This window comes from Dothidotthia symphoricarpi, assembly GCF_010015815.1.
Source record: "Dothidotthia symphoricarpi CBS 119687 unplaced genomic scaffold P153scaffold_9, whole genome shotgun sequence".
Taxonomy (NCBI): domain Eukaryota; kingdom Fungi; phylum Ascomycota; class Dothideomycetes; order Pleosporales; family Dothidotthiaceae; genus Dothidotthia; species Dothidotthia symphoricarpi.
Window position 1 is genome coordinate 851,074 of NW_022985016.1, and position 18,408 is coordinate 869,481.

Below are 18,408 nucleotides of genomic sequence, written 5' to 3' on the forward strand. Positions count from 1 at the left end.
GGGCCGTCTCCCCAGGCCGACTCGACTGCTGCACAGGACGAGTCTTGCTTCGAGATCGGGAGCCGCTGCTCTGCGTGTGGGGGTGCCGTGGCCGTGTCCGCGTCGGGTGCGTGTGCTGCAGCAGTGTGTGGGAGTAGGAGGGCCGAGCAGACTACGCTGGAACAAAGACGGATTTCTTGGCGCGCTTGCTGTCAATGTCAGTCCGCCAGCGCCGCCAGTCAGTCGGGCAGGCAGTCGAACGCGTGGGCGAGTGAACCATGCACGCACATTACATACATACTTGCATCCTTCCATTCATACCCACCCACGATAAAAACTTGGGACGCCGGCGAGGAAGACTCTGCTTGCTGTCGCCTAGCGCCCACCGAGAGTACCATGACTACCATGACTACGCCTACTCCTACTCCTACTATAACCACCTTCTCACTACTACTGTCCCTTTCACACCACTCACCCCCCTCTAGACTACCCCATACATCAAGCCACACGCTCCTCTACGGCACAGCACACAATGCACCCGGCAGAACTACTCACGCTGCTTTTTCCATGTTGGCACGCAGATCCCCAGTCGCCGAGAAGCAGCCGGCTGCAAGGATCGTCGTCTGATGCTCGCATGGAGAACTGATCTCACCACGGCCCCAGCCACAAAGAAGCCTCATCTGCGCTTGGCATCGCCTTTGCTCATCGTCTTGCATGTTTCATCTTGACTGTCCACAATTGTGAATATCTGCTGCTCCCCTCAATCGCGTCACTACGCACGCAGCTCTTACACAATCACGATGTCAATCCTCCATACAGTCCACAAGCATCCACACCCAGCCAATTGCCTTGCCGTGCACCCCGGGCACCATATTAGCCCACTCTATTCATTTACGTGCGCCGGGACCCCTGGCAAACCACCACACCACCAGCCAATCACCGCTCCGCCTATCGTCTAGCTCACCGCCATCGCCGACGCTTGCATCCGAAGTCTCTGCACCCCGCGACGACACTGTATTACTCACCATTCCCGCCCAGAAAGTGGGCCCACCTCTGAAACACGTCAAACTCCACAAGGCTGTGTGTCTGTCGATTCCCAAACTGCATCATGCGACTATCAATGCAAGTCCTCCACATCCTGTGGGGAAAAAAGCGTCACCATCCGCTCCAAGCCGGCGTTCAAAGCGTAACGTCAAAGTACCCAAATGACATCGCTTCTTTCCCATGTGCAAATGCGGAAAAAAGCCACACAGTCACGCGCTCAACGGGCATGCAGATCCCCAAGATAGGCAATTATCAAACGCCATGAGCGGACGGTAAGTGGGAACCGCCCCCTCGGCAAGGATTACGGCACGCTTTGCATCCAAATACCTAGATTACCTATCTTTAAAAACAAGATTTCTCTACCCTATGCCTTCGCTGCACTGCCGAAATCCTCTTTCGCGTCTGCATTGTCCCAGCTGCTCTTCTCCAGCTCGCGCACCCGCTCAAGCAGGCTTCTGACGCGATTGCTGTATTTCTCCTTGGCCTGCTCCTGCAGGTCGAAAGTCTCGCGGAACTTTTCTATCATGAAGGGCTTCAGTGGGGATTTGCGTGCTTTGTTGTAGTCGTAGACTACTATGTCCTCGACGCAGCGGGCTGCTGGACGGCGCTGTGCTTCCGAGAGTATGACGACGTCCAGAATGAAGTGGTCAGCGTCTTCCTGTGGCCTCTCGCGGAGTTTGTGCAGGACTGTTATCCTGTCCGGCCACTTCATTGGCTTTGGTGTTGAATCTAGTCAGCAGGGCTATTTCTTCCATCGCGTCCCCATGCTCAGACACTCACAAACTTGTAGTCCGTCTTGATGCTCCGAAGAATCAGCCCCACACCCTTTGGCGTCATGAGTTCATTCCACTCCTTCCTATTCGCGGGGTCGCTCGCAGCGTAGTTGATCGCCCAATTGACGCGGGCAGACTCGGCGTAGCGGTTATACATGACATTATTGACATGACCTGCTCAAGCACGTCAGTCAATCAACAACCCCTCCAACTCGCGCCGCAGCGCAGCCAGAACAGTAGGTAGACTCTCATACCCTTCCGCGCGTCAGCAAGCCCCGCAGCCAATCATCACACCACATCATCTCACCATGCTATCCTACACAATCACGCATTAGCCATCGCCCACATAGCAGCAGTTCGCAAGAGAGGAGCAGAAAATACCATTTCCCCCCACACAACCGCATGCCGATCAAGTCCCCTGTACTCCACGCTCGTGAGAAACCCCTCGCTGCCCGCAACTAGATCCCGCCAGTCTGCCGCCATCTCCCCCAGTATCGCCCCGGCTTCCTGCGTCTGCGCGCCGTCGATCCCGAAGGTTATGCATTTTCCCAGGCGCGACTTGATGTCTGAGAGCCAGCGTGGGCTGAGGGCGGCGGTTGCGGGTGTGGGCGTGGAGGTGGAGGTGGAGGTGGATTGGTAGCGTGGTGTGGGGAGGCGCTGGGTGAGTGGGAGAATCGAGGTTAAGGTCGGATAGCGGAGCGCTGGGCGCGCGAGGCTTGGGCGCATGGTTGTTGCGGGTTTTCTGGGCGAGGCGGCGGTTTTGGATGGGGAGCTGGGGCGCAATGGCTGGGTGGATGGGAAGCTGGGAGGAAAAAGTCGCGGTGCGGAATGAGGCCGAGCCGAGGGCCGCTGCTGCGAGATGTCCGTCGGTTGGTTACGTCAGACTTGTGCGCGCGAACAGCAGCGAGAGGAGATGCACAACGGCCTTTTTGATTCCAACGACATTTCTTCTACTCTTGACAAGAGAAACCAACGCAGTATCAATTTAGGCTAGATATACTAGTCTTCCAACTCTCAATAACAGTGGGCTTGACGCTTCATCCACAACATGCCGTCCCCAAATCCCACCCTCCGCTACCAAGTAATCCGCATATACAAAGGTACACACCACAACCCCACACATACCTCCCCCCTCCCTCCTCCTTCCTGCCCCAACAAATCGCCCTAACTCATACCAGAGCTCCTCTTCCTCGGCCGCGACTACCCCCAAGGATTCACCCACTACCGCACCCGCCTGCACAAAGCGTTTTCCAGCCAACGCGACGTGACAGACGAAGAGGCGATCAAGCAGGGGATTAAACGGGCGGAGTTTGTGAAGAAAGGTGCGTTTTGCTGTGTGTTTGATTATGTGTTTTGGGGGGCTAACTAGGGGTTAGAGATCGAGGCTTTGTGAGTGTGGCGCGTTTCTTGGGCTATGGCTTTTTTTTTGAGGGAGGGGGAGGCGATGGATGGGGTGTGGTTTGATTTGGCTTGATGTGAGTTGTTTTTATTTTTATTTTTTGGCTAATAGAAGGGTAGGTATTACCTCAAGAGGTACCGCACGTTGCGCCAGCGGTATGATAAGATTGCGTAGATTGCGCGGCGTGGCGTGAAGTGTCGTGTTGTGGGGAGTAAGATGAGTACGATATAGGTACGATACAAGTACGGTAGAAGGAGAAGATGATGGCTGTTGATGGAAGCCGGATATCACGGAAATTGGCAAGGAAAGGGGAAGAAGAAGAAAAAAGAAAAAGAAAAGAAGAAAGGTAAACGGCACGTGTAAAGAAAAGAAAAAACCCCCTACACCCTCTTGCACCACCAGACGCCAATCTCGAGGCACTCGCCGCTCGACGCGCCCTTTTGCTCCAGCAGATCGGCCATCATGTAGCCCCACCAGACGCGCCATTCCTCCTGGTTCTTGCCACTGACTTCTTTGAGCCGCGGCTCGAGGCTTTCAATCAGCTGTATGACGAGGAGCAAGGCCGTGTATCGCAATGCGCGCTGCTCCTCCGTCAGCGCAGAGTTGTCAGACGCTGCGCATCCCTTTTTCAGCATCGTCGTTTCGCTGTCGCGTCGTTTCCCGGGGTGGTTGCGCTCGGCTGCGGCTTCGCGCTCCCAGCGCAGTTCGCCGAGCGGAATCGCTACTCGCCGGTTCGTTACGTCGCATAGGGCTTCGGTTTCCTGTACCAAGATGCCCGATATACGCGTGCATGGAGTGGAAAGCAACTTGCAGCGGTCTAGCGCCTCTGCAATCCAATTATTCGTGTCTTGGAGGTATTTGTTCTGGACTTTGGTGAAGGGTGTGCTGGGGGAGATGAGAAATGTGCCTGTCGCGAGCGCGCGCGCATAGTCTTGCTGATTCCTGCCGGGGGGAGGCGGTGGGTGCGGAAGAATAGAGCGGATCGTGTGGTCGGAGTCCCACACTTCCAGCGTGCCTCCAGACCTCAACACGCGCGTTGACTCGTCGATGATTGTTTGTGATTCCTCGAGGGGGATGACGACACTCAGGTCTCTCAACATGACAATATCGAATTCGCCATCACTGAACGGCAGGGGCGGATTCCGCAGGTCGTGTTGCACGAATTTCCAATCCAGTCCCTGTCGTTGCAAGTCGCCAGCCAGAGGGACTATGTCAAGACCTGTAAAGGAGACGTTGTCGTATCCCAACCCGCTCAAGTAGTCATGGCATATAGACGACCAGTATCCGCTTCCACATGCAATCTCAAGTATCTTCTTGGGAGGGTTCGCAGGGTCTACAGTGGAGCCCAGTGGTTGGCCGAGTATGGACGCCGCAAGGAGGGTGGATAAGTTTTGTCGTTGAAGTTCGGGGAGGTCGCAAGGGAGCGGGTAGTTCTTCACGTTTCGCAGGCACCGCCGTCCATGGCGCAGTACAAACGGTTCCGAGAGGGAGGCGATGCCGTCTTTGGTGCTTTGGGTCGAGTTGCTCGAGATGGAGCCGCGTGTCGCATCCATTGGATAGTTTGGAGTTTGAGGGCTTCGAGGATCAGACGAGGTCGCGGTTGATGTTGAGGAAATTGTTCTACCGAGGGAGCTTGTTGTGGTTATGTCCCATGCCTTTGCCTCTCCAGCAGGCTTTGGTTTCTCGACGACAGGACTAAGCAAATAGGGGGGAGGATAACGAAACTAGAAATTTTTATATTAGAATCACGACTCCCTGCGCAGATGCTCGCTGGGGAGTGCAGACCAGCAGCCATTCAGCCATCCTTTACCGTGTACTCGCCCCACTGTTAGCGGGCCCTGGTGTTGGGACCAACCTAGCCGTTTGGGCACGTATTCTCGAGTCAGCGGGCGCAACACGAGTAGTGAGTGAGCTAATGCAACGCAACAAGAACAAAGGACTGCGTGCTGCAGAGAAGATGTGAGGAAGGTGAGGCGTGGCAGCATGGCGTTGAGGAATTCAAGGTTCAAGAACCGGTTCGGCAAGGTTGAACTCAGCCCCAAGAGGCGACGGGAGCTTGAACCGAGGAGACATTCGCGACATCTCCAATCACGATGAGTTTATCCAAGATTGCGATACCATGCCGGGCACAGGTCGTTGCCAGTAAGATAACATGGAGGTGGCGTCTCGTCTCGTCTCTGCAGCCGCGGAGACTCCCGCCGTCTCCAAGCACCTCTTCGAACACGAGGGCAGAAGAACTGCGTGTTCCCCATGACCTTCAGTCTGCTGGCTGGCCTGCTTGCCTGCACTGCTGGCCAGGAGCAGGGCTGCGCACATGACTGCATGTGAAGTCGACGCCAAACGCTCGAGCACGCCATCTTGTGAATGCGATGGATAGGTGTCCAGGCCCAAGAAAAAGAACAGGTCGTCTTGGTGTTTCACGACAGATCTGCGCGATGTGTTCGCTGTGCACGTGACCCCAGCAGCTGCGAACCTTGCCCTTCACGTCGGCTGGCCATAGCATCACCCTACACTCTCTATTCTTCCCAGCGCTGCGGTTGGAACAGCACCCGGTCCGTCTGCCACCATTGAGAAGGCTTGCACTGCTGCCTCGCCCAGGCTGCTCCACGTCTCGTAAGTGCGCGACTTGTACCCGCTTCTCTGGCCTTGACTCCGGCCTCGACCCTACGCCAACCCCCGCACAGCTGTTGACCGCGCCAGACAACAAAACCGAGATATCAATAGCGACTCGTGCCTTTTTCTCGTGCCACGGCTGCGATTCCCCCCAAGCGAGGCCGCCACATTCGCTCACCACCACGTCGACGCCGTCCCCCACCTCGAATCCCACCACAACGCGCAACCCGGCAGAGGACCTCAATATATGCTGTGCGGGTGCAGCGTGTGCTAGCCCAAGTCTGTGACGAGGAACCAGTACGGGCGCCCATGTTAAAACGAAGAAAGTCGCGTGCCCGAACCCTTCCTCACACCTGAAGCCCCCCGCTCGCAGCAACAAACGTCCCGGGGCCTTCACCTCCGCTACCCGCTGCTCTCCCCGGGACTCTCGCCAACTCCCGCCGCGATTCCCTTAGATGGCCGATTACTCGGTCTACCAAAGGGGAGCCGGCCAGACCTTTTACCCGCAACACGCGCAGAACATACGAAACCTCCCCAACCGAGTGCGCTCGCCCACCAATAGCGCCCGCATACCCTTTCCCAACCCCGACACACCTTCTCCCTCGCGCTCTCCAGGCCGACAGTCCCCGCAGCAGTTCGGCATGTTCAATCAAGGCCATGGGCACCAGGGCCACAATGTCATGATGAACGGGCGGGCAGGCCACCAGGGCTATGCGCTGCAGATGAATCTGGGCAAGCCCTTTCAACACAACCAAAACCACCAGCACCATGGTCACACCCACCCGCAGCACCAGGAACACGCTGGCGGGGCCCACAACGGACAATACAATCACCAGCACAACATCTCCAGTGGCGCCATGGCCAACGCGCAGCCCCACTTTGCGCAGAGCCTCCTTCAAAACGGCACACCTGGCAGCGTCCACAGCGGCCTCAGCAAGCCCCCGAACGAACACTGGGCAGAGCAGTTGCGACAGGCACAAACCGCGCGCGAGATGACACAGTCGCACTCGCATGCCAGGATTCACCCGAGTGTCAGCAAGAGCATCGTAGCAGGGACAACAAACGGCATGCAGAAGGAGTCGGACAAGGAGGAGCGCAATAGGCCTGCGGCTCAGCGGGTGGAGGATGCGAAAGAGAATCATATCTGGACTATCCTCGATTTCGGTGGACAGAACCTGAAGGTCATTACGCCCGCGTTGTTCAACTACACCTTTTTGACCAAGCTCTACGTGAATTGCAACAAACTCTCCTACATTCCTCAGAACATCGGCCAGCTACGGAATCTCACCCACTTGGATCTCTCCCTGAACAATCTGCAGTACCTGCCACCAGAGATCGGCATGTTGGTCAATCTGAAGCAGCTGCTCGTCTTCGACAACAACCTTGACAATCTCCCATACGAACTGGGCTCTCTGTATCAACTGGAGATGCTGGGCATTGAGGGTAATCCCATTCCGGACGATCTGAAGCAGATCATTATGGAGCAGGGGACCACGGAATTGATCAAGCATTTCCGTGAGACAGCGCAAGGTATGTTTATACTGAATTTGATGTCCATGCTCATAGTCCTCATATTGCACAGGGCCCGAAGCACCACCGGAGCGAGACTGGATCGTGCTCGACGAGATTCAAGATCCCACGCAAGAGACTGTAACAGCATTGAGCTACAACATACTGTGTGACAAATACTGTACGCAATCACAGTACGGGTACACACCAAGCCAAGCGCTGGCCTGGGAAAACCGCAGAGAGAACATTCTCGGTGAACTGCGGGAACGGAACGCCGACATTGTGTGTTTGCAGGAGATCGACCAGGACAGCTTCAATGAGTATTTCAGGGAAGGACTGGCCCATAATGACTACAAGGGAGTCTTCTGGCCAAAGTCAAGGGCGCGGACCATGGCAGAGCGAGAGGCCAATCGCGTCGATGGATGTGCCATCTTCTTCAAGAACAGCAAGTAAGTTGACGTACAGATGCACTTTACCGTGCAGATGCTCATGCGTATAGGTACATCTTGCTTGACAAGCAGCTCATTGACTTCGCCAATACCGCTATCAACAGGCCAGACATGAAAGGAGAACACGACATCTTCAACCGTGTCATGCCTCGAGATGACATTGGCGTCGTGGCGTTCCTCGAAAACCGCGCCACTGGCACAAGGTTCATTGTGGGGAACGTACACGTCTTCTGGAACCCCGCTTTCACGGATGTAAAGATCGTGCAGGTCGCCATTCTCATGGAAGGGATCGCAAAGTTTGCCAACAAGTGGGCCAAGATGCCTGCTTGCAACGACAAGGTTGTCTTTCGCTTCACAAACGGTGATAGCGAAGAGGGCAGGGAGCTCGATCCTACACAGGAGCCGGGGCCGTCGAAGGAGTATACAGATGGCTCGCAGATACCGTTGCTGTTGTGCGGCGATTTCAACTCGATGCCTAATGACGGTCTTTGCGACTTGATATCGCAGGGCACTTTATCCAACACGCACAAGGATCTGGGCGGTCGAAAGTACGGCAACTTTACAAGAGACGGCATATCACACCCCTTCAGCCTCAAATCCAGCTACTCGGCCATTAACGAACTGGCCTTTACAAACTACACTCCTGGCTTCGTAGGTGTCCTCGACTACATCTGGTACTCGACGAACACGCTCCAGGTGGTCGGCCTACTCGGCGACATCGACAAAGACTATCTTCGCCGGGTACCTGGATTCCCAAACTACCACTTCCCTAGTGACCACGTTGCCTTGTACGCGCAATACATTGTCAAGGGTCGGAAAGAAAAGAAAGTGCAGGAAGTGGACTTTGGACCGAGTCGGGATCGGGACCGGGATCGCAGGTCTTGAGCACAGTATGTTTGCCGTCAAGCCCGTCCATGTTCGATGCCAGGGATGATCATTTGGTTGGGAATCTGTCAGTAGGCGCGCGTACAAGCGCCATTCGTCGTTTTCAGGCGTCAGTCATATGCTCGGTGTTCGGTTTGTGCATCTTCTTCCCTCACTTTTTTTTCCCCATAGCACGGAGGGGTTTGGAATTGATTGCTCCAGTCAGTTTCGGTTGGAGGTTGGGCGGGCACGACTCGGTAGAAGGTGCGCGGTTCTCTGTTCGTCTTGTATTGGGTGTGGTGCATGCAGGCAGGCGGGTTAGTACACGAATCTCACATCATGTCTGTTGTTCCTGCGACTGGATTTGTCTGGCATACTGTCACGATCAAGGCGGGATCTTTCATTTGATTCTCTTTTCTGTGTGTAGGGCGTGGATGATCTGGAAGGCTTGGTTGAGGGGTGTTTTGCGAGCGGACTGGGTTTTTGGTTTTCGGTAGTTATCTTTTTCTTGTGATGTATAGGTAGCTTTTTAAAAGACCATGTCCCCTTCCCTTGAGGCTGGGTTGACTGCGGTTTCTCTGTTCACGTCGACGTTTTGCTTTTGACTGTGCCATGACAAAGCCAGGTTTCGAGCATGGCTATCCTGGTCGAAACTGCGGTCAGTGAAAAGTACCGCCATTCGCTGGTTGAGTTGCCCAAAGGATGAGGGGGTCCTCTGTTCGCTTGACCGCAGGTTTACACGTGCTGCTAGCGTCATAGCATCAACAGCCGTCCGCGCGCCTTCAACACTTTCTCTGCCACGTAGGTTCCTACAAGACCTTATCGTACACCTGTCCACCACACTTGCCACAGCTTTCTTCGCATAGCAATTGACACACCATGGCCGCCCACGCTACCGCCGAGCTCCCGCTCGACCCAAAGTACGACAACTACGACTACCCCACAATCGCTCCAACCCCCCAGAGCGGCCACCCCGGCCATACGACGCCTGAGCAGAATGCACAGGTCTCGCAGCTGCGCATGTCGCTCGAGCAGGCGGGACACACGAAGAATCTCGACACTTTGACCCTGGTATGCTCTAGGCGGTGTGGACGCGTGGACAGTGTTGCGGAGTGCTAAGTAATCTTCAGTTGCGATTTCTCCGCGCGCGCAAGTTCAATGTCGAGCTTGCCAAGCAGATGTGAGTGGACGGTGCTGTTTGAGGCGGTTGGCTGGTTACTGACGGGCTGCAGGTTCGTGGACAGCGAGACATGGCGGAAATCGTATGCGGGTGTGGGCGTCGAGGAGCTTGTTCGCACATTCGACTACAAGGAGAGGCCCGAGGTGTTCCAGTTCTACCCCCAGTACTACCACAAGACGGACAAAGTACGTTTTCACACCCTACACAATGCTCAGTCTGTGCAGTCATTGACCGCATCTTGACAGGATGGCCGCCCGCTTTACATTGAGCAGCTTGGCAAGGTCGATCTCACCGCGCTCCATAAGATCACGTCTCAAGACCGCATGATCCAGAACCTCGTCTGCGAATACGAGAAGATGGCCGACCCGCGTCTCCCCGCCTGCTCCCGCAAGTCTGGCTACCTCCTCGAGACGTCATGCACAATCATGGACCTCAAGGGCGTTGGCATTTCCAAGGCGACCTCCGTCTACGGCTACCTGCAAGCCGTGTCCGCCATCTCCCAAAACTACTACCCAGAGCGTCTCGGCAAGATGTACATCATCAACGCGCCCTGGGGCTTCTCGGGCGTCTTCAGCATGGTCAAGAAGTTCCTCGACCCCGTTACCAGCGCCAAGATCCACGTCCTGGGCAGCGGGTACGAGAAGGAGTTGCTGGCACAGGTGCCTGCGGAGAACCTCCCTAAGATCTTCGGCGGAAAGTGCGAGTGCCAGGGTGGTTGCATGTTGAGCGATGTCGGTCCCTGGACGGATCAGCAATGGGCCAAGGAGCCCAAGTGGGCGAAGAGCGATGCTATCGACAACACGCAAATTCCTGGTCCCATGGATGGCGGTGCTCAGCAGCCCATCGCACCGGCGCCTGCTGGAGCTGATGCTACTCAAACGCATGCGCTCGCTTAGGAGGCAGGCGATGTTAGATGGAGGAGCTCTGATACACTGATCAATGGTCAGGAAGATCACGGGGAGAAAATAAACGAAGCTCGAGTCTAAGGAGCATCATAAGAGCTAGAGAAGAAGGTAGCTTTCCTGTCGTTGGCTTGTTTTCCAATCGCATACAAACTGGTCACGGTATAGACTGATTATGACGGCGTCAAATCGGACATTGAAAACGACTTGGTGCTGATGTTTGGAAATATACTCACAGACTATGTGTCCGCCTTCGCCATACTAATCCAGAGTTCGAAGGCCACAAAGATGGTATTTCATGCCAACACATCGTCACTCGTACACGATATCAACCCCCAAACGCCTTCTTCGATCCCATCAACCGTCTCTCCCCATCACCGCCCCATAAACACATCCCCACACCTCTCCGTCTCCCTATGCTCGTGATACAGCACACACCTCGCCCCCCTCCACGGCTTACAAGCCTCCCACGTCTTCCCCCCCACACCCTCTCCCTTCCTCCTCGCCCCATCCCACCCAGCCATCCCAACACCCACCTCAACACACCCCCCACAAAACGCCACACAACACTCCTCACACGCCACCGCCCCAACCCGCGGCACCAACACAACCCGACACCCCTCACACGCCCTCGTCACCCCCCAACTCGCAGGCCACCACATCCCCAACCGATGCCTCACCAGCGCCTGCTTCACCGGGCTCTTAAGCCTCACCACCAAATCGCGCAGAAACCCAGCATCCCACTCCTCCTCATGCCGCTCCAACAACCGCCCCGTCTTCTTAAACGCAAACAAATCCAACACCAGCTCCCGCACCCGCGCACTATCCCGTATCCCATCGTACAAGATCCGCGTATCCGTCGGCGTCGGCACGCTATTCGTCGCATCCGCCACGTCGCACAGCGCGTCCACGACCGCGTTGCGCAGACCCTCCATGCACAGTCTGTCCGCGAGCGCGTACACATGCAGCAGTGTGTAGTATGCGGGTTTTCCGTCTTTGAAGGGCGGGGCGAGGGTGGAGGTGTAGAGCCAGGTGGCTAGGAGCTGGAAGTGCGGGACGGGGATGTCGGGGAGGGTGATGCTGTTTTGGCGGGATTCGAGGAAGGGGCCTGTGAGGGCGGCGCGGAAGTAGGGCGATGAGGCGGTCAGGAGGAGCGTGTGGATGTGGAAGGGGGTGGGTTTGGGGCCGATGAGGAGGGTTGTTGTTGTGGTTAGGTCGGTGGGCGAGGTTCTGGGGTGGGGGGGTTAGGTTTTTTTTGATCACTGAAGGGGTGGTGGGATGGGATGGGATGGGATGGGATGGGATGTACCTTAGTTGTCCGCTGCGTGCACCAGACCATGTGTATGGTGGTGGAAGGTTCGTTGGGATTCGCGTCATGTCGCTCGTTGGGACCATCTTTCCTGTCGCCTTTCTCTTACGCCAAACGGCTTCAATGTAAAATACGAGGTATAAGTAGTGGAGTTCAACAAACAACACAAACCAGAACGTGTGAACAGACTCGACTTGAACTCGTAAGAAAAAAAGCAGCACCGTCACCCTTTGAGGCAGAACGCGGCCCTACTGCATGCGGCCTGCCTTTGAGCAGCTCAGGAATGTGTTTCGGCGTACTTTCAGTCATATCTTACCCGAGACGAACAAACCCGACCCTCATGATAACAATGAGAACAAGAGTTACCCTATGGACACTCACAATCGATTGTTCTTACTTTGGCTGCTACTTATTCCCTCGCATAGTGGCATGAGAATGGGCAAACAAGTTGCAGTAAGCGTGCTTTGTGTAACAGGAGCGAGCACCTCAAACAAAAAAACCATCGACAAAGGACAAAGACTTGGATTGAAGATTTGCAATTTGTACAGAACTTTTACTAGATTACCGAGGATATAGATACCTGGACCGCCGAGCATGCATATGACTCTGCGAGAAGATGGGGATGGAGGAAGCCACCGCTCACCATGAAAAGTCCAGCCCAAAATTGCGAGTCCATGCGATGCTAATCGCACAAGTCGAAATCCATGGACTGAGAAAGGGCGTACGTAGAGTACATACCCAAAGAGAAAGCCCGAAGTTGAGAACCGCTACGCCATGCTGTTAAATGCACACTGATCCACATGAGAGACGGACTAAGCCCCGACTAGGCATTCTTTCACGGCTACTCGAAGCGTCGGACACAAACACAGCGCTACTAGATACGGTGCTTCTCAGATTCTGGAACACAAATTAGCTTCCTATTTGTCACATTTTTTAATATGGTTACTGACCGAGTCGCGAGTACAGCATGTATAATGCCATTTGGTTGCACTCTTGTGTGCCGGTGATGGTGACCAGACGTTCATTGCTATTGTCCGTAGGTTCGTTGATCTTGATGACACTGCCACTGAGCTGACGGATCTCGTTGATCTTCGCACCACCCTTGCCAATGATGGCACCGACCATGTCGTTGGGAATGAAAATTTGCTGTGTCAGAGGCTGCAAGAGAAGTTAGCACAGGAAGAGGAACAGGAGATAAAATAAGTCTAAAGTGGGAAACGTACCTGGCCAGGCATGGCGACGGGCGCTTGATTTGGAGCGGCACCATGTGCAACAGGCGCTGCAGCATGATGGCCGCCATAAGGAGCGGGCTGTGCGCCTTGAGGTCCACCATAGTGGGCGCGACCTGGTGAGCCAGCTCCGTATGGCATGCTGGGATGACCATAGGGTCCTGCTTGCGGTGGCTGACCGTGCATGTGTGGGGCTCCATATCCACCGTGAGCAGGAGTGCGTTGAGGAGGCTCTTGTCGGCGAAAGTTGGTAGGGTGCGAATACTGACCTCCAGCAGGCTGAGGAACGTACGGTTGAACAGACATGCCGCCTGGGACGACGTTTGCAGCCATGCCGCTGCGGGTTGCGTATTGAGAGGCTGCTGGTCCGCCGAATCGCTCTGTCAACTGCTCGACTAGGGTTTGGGCTACATAGTACACAGCAATGTGCACAGCATCAGCGACACCAAGAACGACCAATGAACGCTCGCCAGAATTTGGAAGGAGGGTGTCAGATGCGTTCAATTTTGCATTGGAAGCCTCCTGGATCTCACGGATACGGACTCCAGCTTTACCAATGATGGAGCCAATGAGGATGTGAGGAATAAGCAACCGCATTGGGTAAGCCTTTGATGTGGAGGTGGAAGGGGTCTCGAGGTCCTCTTGGTTGAGTGTGCGCACAATCAGGCCAAATGCTTTGGACACAGCATCAACTTGGCCGCTTACGGTCAGAATGCGTTCGACAGCGCCCCGCGAGTAGTCGCTGACGGTGCACTTGGCCCCCGAAAGACGTCGAATTTGAGTCACGTTCTCACCACCCTTGCCAATAATAGTTGCAGCTTCACTGGTGCCAATGCAGGCGCGCAGATGCAGCCAATTCGTCTCGTCCACTTGCTGGTTGGGGTTGGCAGGCCGGCCATTCGCGCCAGAGGTTGACTGAATTGGCTGGGTCTCGAGAATGGCGGGAGCGTCAGGTACAACGGTGTCGACCTGGATATTCTCTGTGCCATTCTGAGTAACAGCATCAGCGCTGTCCTCCTCCAGCTTGACTTCATCCTCGTGCTTGATGTCCTCGATGGAAATGACTTCACTCTCGACTGGCAGCGCAACGTCGATGTCGTCAGTGCTGGGCTCATCTTTCACCATCTTGTCCAGCGCAGGGCGCTTGGCATCAGGCTGGTCATTGCGACCAGTTGGTGATGAAGGATCCTCAAGCGGGCGCTTGGAGGAAGAAGCTGCGATGGTCGGGGAGGCAGACATGTTCACTATCGCGATAAGTCTTGAAACCTGTGTACACACTCTTCACAGTCCAGGCGAGTGATGGTGAAATTTGCTTGTTCAATTGATCTCGAGTATTTGTCTGGTTATGTACAGCGGGGGCTGTCAAGGAAAGCGTGCTGGTGCTGGCGGCTGGGAAGGGACTGCGAGGGTGCGGTTGAGGGAGCGAGGAGGTGGAAATCGTCGGGTCTGGGACAAGGCTTGGGGCGTGCAGATGGTGCAGTGGTCGGAAAGGCAGCGTCTCGATGAATGAGAGGCCTCTGGTGCTTGTGCAGTGATGCGAGAGGGTCGGGAGTGAGTGCTCTTGGGGCGAGGTGACGTCGAGCGACAGAAGAAATTGGCCCAAGTAAAGAAAGCTCTTTCGTCAAACCTTCTGGAAGCAGTCGAGCTCAGGCGCGGAAAGGTGGAGGTTACGCGACTTCCTCTACGGCGAGAGAACAACTGGAATGGGAATGGGCAGAGATGACGCTGCAGAAGGGAGCTGGGTGAGAGTAGCAGGTGCGTGGTGCGAGGTGGAAGCCGCGACCGTTGCGGAATTAGAAAGCTTAAAGTGGAGACGCTTGGTGTTCCCACGTGACCGTTCTGCTCTGCATTGCACAACGCCAGAGGCACCCTCTCACAACCGAGTGAGAGATTGGAGACCTTGGAATATGATCAGTGAAAGAGCTAGGAATTGAGGATAAAGGCATCGAACGCTCGTCTGTCATCGTTCAAGGAAAACTTCGCCTTCAGCAGACCAGGAGCAAGAGGCACAGTCGTTCACGAATGTGCATCGCTACACACCATGGCGCAACCACAGAGCGAAACACTTCAGAAAATACGAACCTATGTTCAAGAGACTGCTAAGCTGCAAGACCATCTGATGGATTTGGACGCGTCCAATACCGAGACGCGTCTGGAGCAAACCGTGAGGGAACTGCAAGCACGCGTCGAAGAACAACAAGCTGCGTTGCAAAAGGTGCGACGACCATACGAACCCTAACCATCTCATACTGACGCGTCAAAGCTGCGATTGCGATCAAACATTGATTTGGAGGGCGCCGCATATGCCTCCTCCGACCCGCGACAAAAACTGCAACAGCTCCTAGCTGTCAAGGACGCGTACAGACGTCTCACACCGACTGCACCTTTTCTTCCTTCTCAGGACTCGGCTCTTCCTCCACTTCTGGCAGCGCGCACTTTCCAGCAAAATGTTCAGGGCACTAAGGATGCGATCACCAACACGCAAGATCAGGTTACGAAAACTGATATGAGGCTTCGACGCGAGGAAGCTAATCTCCATGATGCAAACCTCATTACGCAAGCTATGGAGGACCGTATCGATAGACTGCGCGCACAGCATGAGGATCGATCACAGAAGACTCCTGCCCAGCTCGCTCGTGAACTGATCGCGGCCAAGCGGGCCCAAAGTGAGAGCTACGATGAAGACATGCAACGACTCAGCGAAGCGATGAACAACTTCATCAATGACGATCTGGCCGCCATGATCGCAGCTGAAGAACTTGGCGGCCCCGTTGTGGGAGACATGCTAGGTGTAGAGGGTGACACTCTCGCAGCTGGCTTCACCAAGCAAGGACGCGCTAAATCAACGAAAAAGCCTGTTTCAGACAAGACACGCCAGCGCAGAATCGACCAGATATGGGGCAGCAACGCTGCTGTAGAGGACGATGAGGAAGAACCACCCACTGAAGCTGAAGCCGCACACGCTGAAATGAGCCAGCTGATCGAGAATCTGTTCGCAACGCTCGCAGGTCCCGGGGGGAAGGCGTACTTCCACCTTGAGAGGGATTCTGCGGCGTCGAGGTTCCTGGTTAGAGCGAAAATTGCACAGTTCCACCCAAAAGATGCGCAGAAGTTACGGCTGATCGACTTCGGAAGGGAATTAGACGACTGATAGAAAGATCCGATTATTTCGTTTCTCTCTTGTACGCGCTTAAGTCCATGGTCTCATAGAAACCAAGACTGGGAAGGGCATGTGAGAGGCAAGCGTCGAGTCGAAGTACCAGTGAGACAAAATAAAGAGCTATTCCATAGACGAGTGAGGAGTCCAGGCAGTACAAGAGAGGTGTCTTCTTGGTCACCGGAAGCGCCGTGATAACAGGGTTTCTTCTTCTCCCTTCTACACGTGTCTTTCGCTGGAACTGTATTTAACAGATCTTCCATCTATCAACTTCTCGCGAATACCTGTGGCTGTGCATCCAAAACCTGTCTACAACATCTCTCTACCAAAACGTCCTATCTAAATCATACGTGTAATAAAACCCTCTATATCCCTCTAACCACGGCGCTATATTGCCGATTGCAACTGCCTTTTCTGAGACACAGTTCGAATACCCTAGGCCTGAAAAAGTGATCGCCCCATCGCAATCGGTCAGTTAGCTTAGATCAAAACCGGGTCAGGAGAGCTCTTCAAGAGAACTGGGTCCTAGAGGCTCATCTCGCTTACGTGAATGGTCAGAACGATCACCCGTCCGAGCCCAGGTTGTTTAAATTGGCTCGGTAAAAGCGGTACCCCCAGACACCGTTTCCTCATCTCAGATCAGGCCCCACTTTAAAGACGAGATGAAGCATTTGACCCGGAGTTTGGACAAGACACCCCAGCCTTGAAAAATTAACACATGTCCGAATGTATGATCGCATCTATTGTACCGATACCTACATGCTGTTGAATGCAAAAGCGTTTCATGAGCAATATAGGTGCCGTACTTGGCCTCATTAATACCCCAGCATGCTAATACATATTAACAAGGCGGCTTCACGAAGACCCCGCGCCCCTATGGAGCATACAGGATGTATAGTAAAACGCTTTGACAGTGCAACTGAATGAAGGGTGGCCGTGAAGTCACCGAAACATACTTCTGTCTGCCCCTCGGTAATAGATACAGGACCATGACGTGACGAGTTGACGCTTACCGCCAAAGCACGAGTATGTCCTACATCCGGGTTCGACCAGATCCTTCTGTAGGCTCTAAACACTCCTAGGATATCCCCCATGCCCTTATCAACGTGGCTCCTGTAGGCCGGCTCTTCATGACTGCCCAAACAGCGATGCGTCAGCGGCTTTGTACCATTTTCTAGGCAATGCATTATTATTCGCCGTCCGTGCTACTCTGGCCTAGAGATAAACCATGTGACTGCCGTAGGTAGTCTAAAGTTTGGTTAAGGCTTGTTAAGCGCGATGTGTGTGTTCCTGTGATGTGTTTTGCGTTGCGCGATGTGGATCTGCGTCTGCACTTGGTTGCTGGGTGGATCTGAAACACTTTTGTTGATCAGGAGAGAAGTGTGGTACGCGATTTGTGCAGGTGGATCTACGGTCGGTGTGCATGCGTAAAGATGTGCCAGACACATGCTACGATCTCTTCCTCATGCACCTTCACCCGCCCCATGCTATGTTTCGAACGTCGGATCTGCATGACTCGACAAGATTCAGAAGAATAAGCAATTTGGTTCTGGTTATGACTCCTTCCGTTCGCGATCGCACTCGCATCATAAGATTCATAGAAACCAGGTCTGATAAAGAGTTCCCGATTCAGTCGAAGGAATGTCAGCGTCCGTATTAATCGATGATGTTCGTCAGGGTGCGGATATCAAGCTAGGTTCAGTATCGTGTCCCGAAATCCTCCGTACGGTCGGTCGTACTCTATCCGATAGTCTGCCTATTCCATCACCATGTCAAATACACACTGAGGATAAATGGGACTGTACTGTGCGTCAGTGCTGACGAATGTAGAGATCCCAACACTCTCACTACGGTACGTCGACCAAAAACGTACAACTCACCGCCGTCAATTTCCGGCCCTCGACATTCGATCACTCATCATCGCAGCCTTACTCACGCAATCTCCACCTCGTCTGCAACATATGCATCGCAAGCCCACCAATTATCGTCATCCTCAGGCGG

General features: G+C 54.5%; 8 protein-coding genes across 8 annotated transcripts; 4 read left to right on the forward strand and 4 right to left on the reverse strand.

Moving 5' to 3' along the window:
- Positions 1-1,276: 1,276 nt before the first annotated feature.
- Positions 1,277-2,522, reverse strand: P153DRAFT_422712 (uncharacterized protein; the record flags this gene model as incomplete). Its single annotated transcript, XM_033672385.1, has 4 exons — positions 1,277-1,738; positions 1,804-1,970; positions 2,104-2,107; positions 2,256-2,522. The coding sequence occupies 4 exons, from the start codon at positions 2,520-2,522 to the stop codon at positions 1,388-1,390; spliced, it is 789 nt and encodes a 262-aa protein (XP_033524356.1). The 3' UTR covers positions 1,277-1,387.
- A 322-nt stretch (positions 2,523-2,844) lies between these two features.
- Positions 2,845-3,165, forward strand: P153DRAFT_289448 (uncharacterized protein; the record flags this gene model as incomplete). The annotated part of the gene is made up of 2 exons (XM_033663658.1): positions 2,845-2,896; positions 2,975-3,165. 2 exons carry the CDS (start codon positions 2,845-2,847, stop codon positions 3,163-3,165), a joined length of 243 nt encoding a protein of 80 aa, XP_033524357.1.
- Positions 3,166-3,192: 27 nt separating this feature from the next.
- Positions 3,193-4,920, reverse strand: P153DRAFT_366457 (uncharacterized protein). The gene has a single exon (XM_033668057.1). The coding sequence runs from the start codon at positions 4,746-4,748 to the stop codon at positions 3,576-3,578; it is 1,173 nt and encodes a 390-aa protein (XP_033524358.1). The 5' UTR covers positions 4,749-4,920; the 3' UTR covers positions 3,193-3,575.
- Positions 4,921-6,263: 1,343 nt separating this feature from the next.
- On the forward strand, positions 6,264-8,651 carry P153DRAFT_375578 (uncharacterized protein; the record flags this gene model as incomplete). The annotated part of the gene is made up of 3 exons (XM_033669596.1): positions 6,264-7,338; positions 7,391-7,766; positions 7,817-8,651. The coding sequence occupies 3 exons, from the start codon at positions 6,264-6,266 to the stop codon at positions 8,649-8,651; spliced, it is 2,286 nt and encodes a 761-aa protein (XP_033524359.1).
- Positions 8,652-9,337: 686 nt separating this feature from the next.
- P153DRAFT_366459 (SEC14 cytosolic factor) lies at positions 9,338-11,102 on the forward strand. The gene is made up of 4 exons (XM_033668058.1): positions 9,338-9,701; positions 9,761-9,810; positions 9,863-9,995; positions 10,056-11,102. Exons 1-4 carry the CDS (start codon positions 9,510-9,512, stop codon positions 10,704-10,706), a joined length of 1,026 nt encoding a protein of 341 aa, XP_033524360.1. The 5' UTR covers positions 9,338-9,509; the 3' UTR covers positions 10,707-11,102.
- On the reverse strand, positions 11,087-12,089 carry P153DRAFT_339343 (uncharacterized protein; the record flags this gene model as incomplete). Its single annotated transcript, XM_033665822.1, has 2 exons — positions 11,087-11,942; positions 12,022-12,089. The coding sequence occupies 2 exons, from the start codon at positions 12,087-12,089 to the stop codon at positions 11,087-11,089; spliced, it is 924 nt and encodes a 307-aa protein (XP_033524361.1).
- An 806-nt stretch (positions 12,090-12,895) lies between these two features.
- Positions 12,896-14,489, reverse strand: P153DRAFT_356641 (uncharacterized protein; the record flags this gene model as incomplete). Its single annotated transcript, XM_033666665.1, has 3 exons — positions 12,896-12,918; positions 12,972-13,179; positions 13,245-14,489. 3 exons carry the CDS (start codon positions 14,487-14,489, stop codon positions 12,896-12,898), a joined length of 1,476 nt encoding a protein of 491 aa, XP_033524362.1.
- Positions 14,490-15,120: 631 nt separating this feature from the next.
- P153DRAFT_366462 (uncharacterized protein) lies at positions 15,121-16,872 on the forward strand. The gene is made up of 2 exons (XM_033668059.1): positions 15,121-15,465; positions 15,514-16,872. The coding sequence occupies exons 1-2, from the start codon at positions 15,292-15,294 to the stop codon at positions 16,399-16,401; spliced, it is 1,062 nt and encodes a 353-aa protein (XP_033524363.1). The 5' UTR covers positions 15,121-15,291; the 3' UTR covers positions 16,402-16,872.
- The last annotated feature ends 1,536 nt before the right edge of the window (positions 16,873-18,408 follow it).

Bases quoted from the DNA above. Each gene is read 5' to 3' on its own strand.
- P153DRAFT_366457 (XM_033668057.1), bottom strand. From the start codon at position 4,748: ATGGATGCGACACGCGGCTCCATCTCGAGCAACTCGACCCAAAGCACC.
- P153DRAFT_366459 (XM_033668058.1), top strand. From the start codon at position 9,510: ATGGCCGCCCACGCTACCGCCGAGCTCCCGCTCGACCCAAAGTACGAC. The intron at 9,811-9,862 runs GTGAGTGGACGG...GACGGGCTGCAG, and splicing joins GTCGAGCTTGCCAAGCAGAT to GTTCGTGGACAGCGAGACAT. The intron at 9,996-10,055 runs GTACGTTTTCAC...GCATCTTGACAG, and splicing joins ACTACCACAAGACGGACAAA to GATGGCCGCCCGCTTTACAT.
- P153DRAFT_366462 (XM_033668059.1), top strand. From the start codon at position 15,292: ATGGCGCAACCACAGAGCGAAACACTTCAGAAAATACGAACCTATGTT. The intron at 15,466-15,513 runs GTGCGACGACCA...GACGCGTCAAAG, and splicing joins AACAAGCTGCGTTGCAAAAG to CTGCGATTGCGATCAAACAT.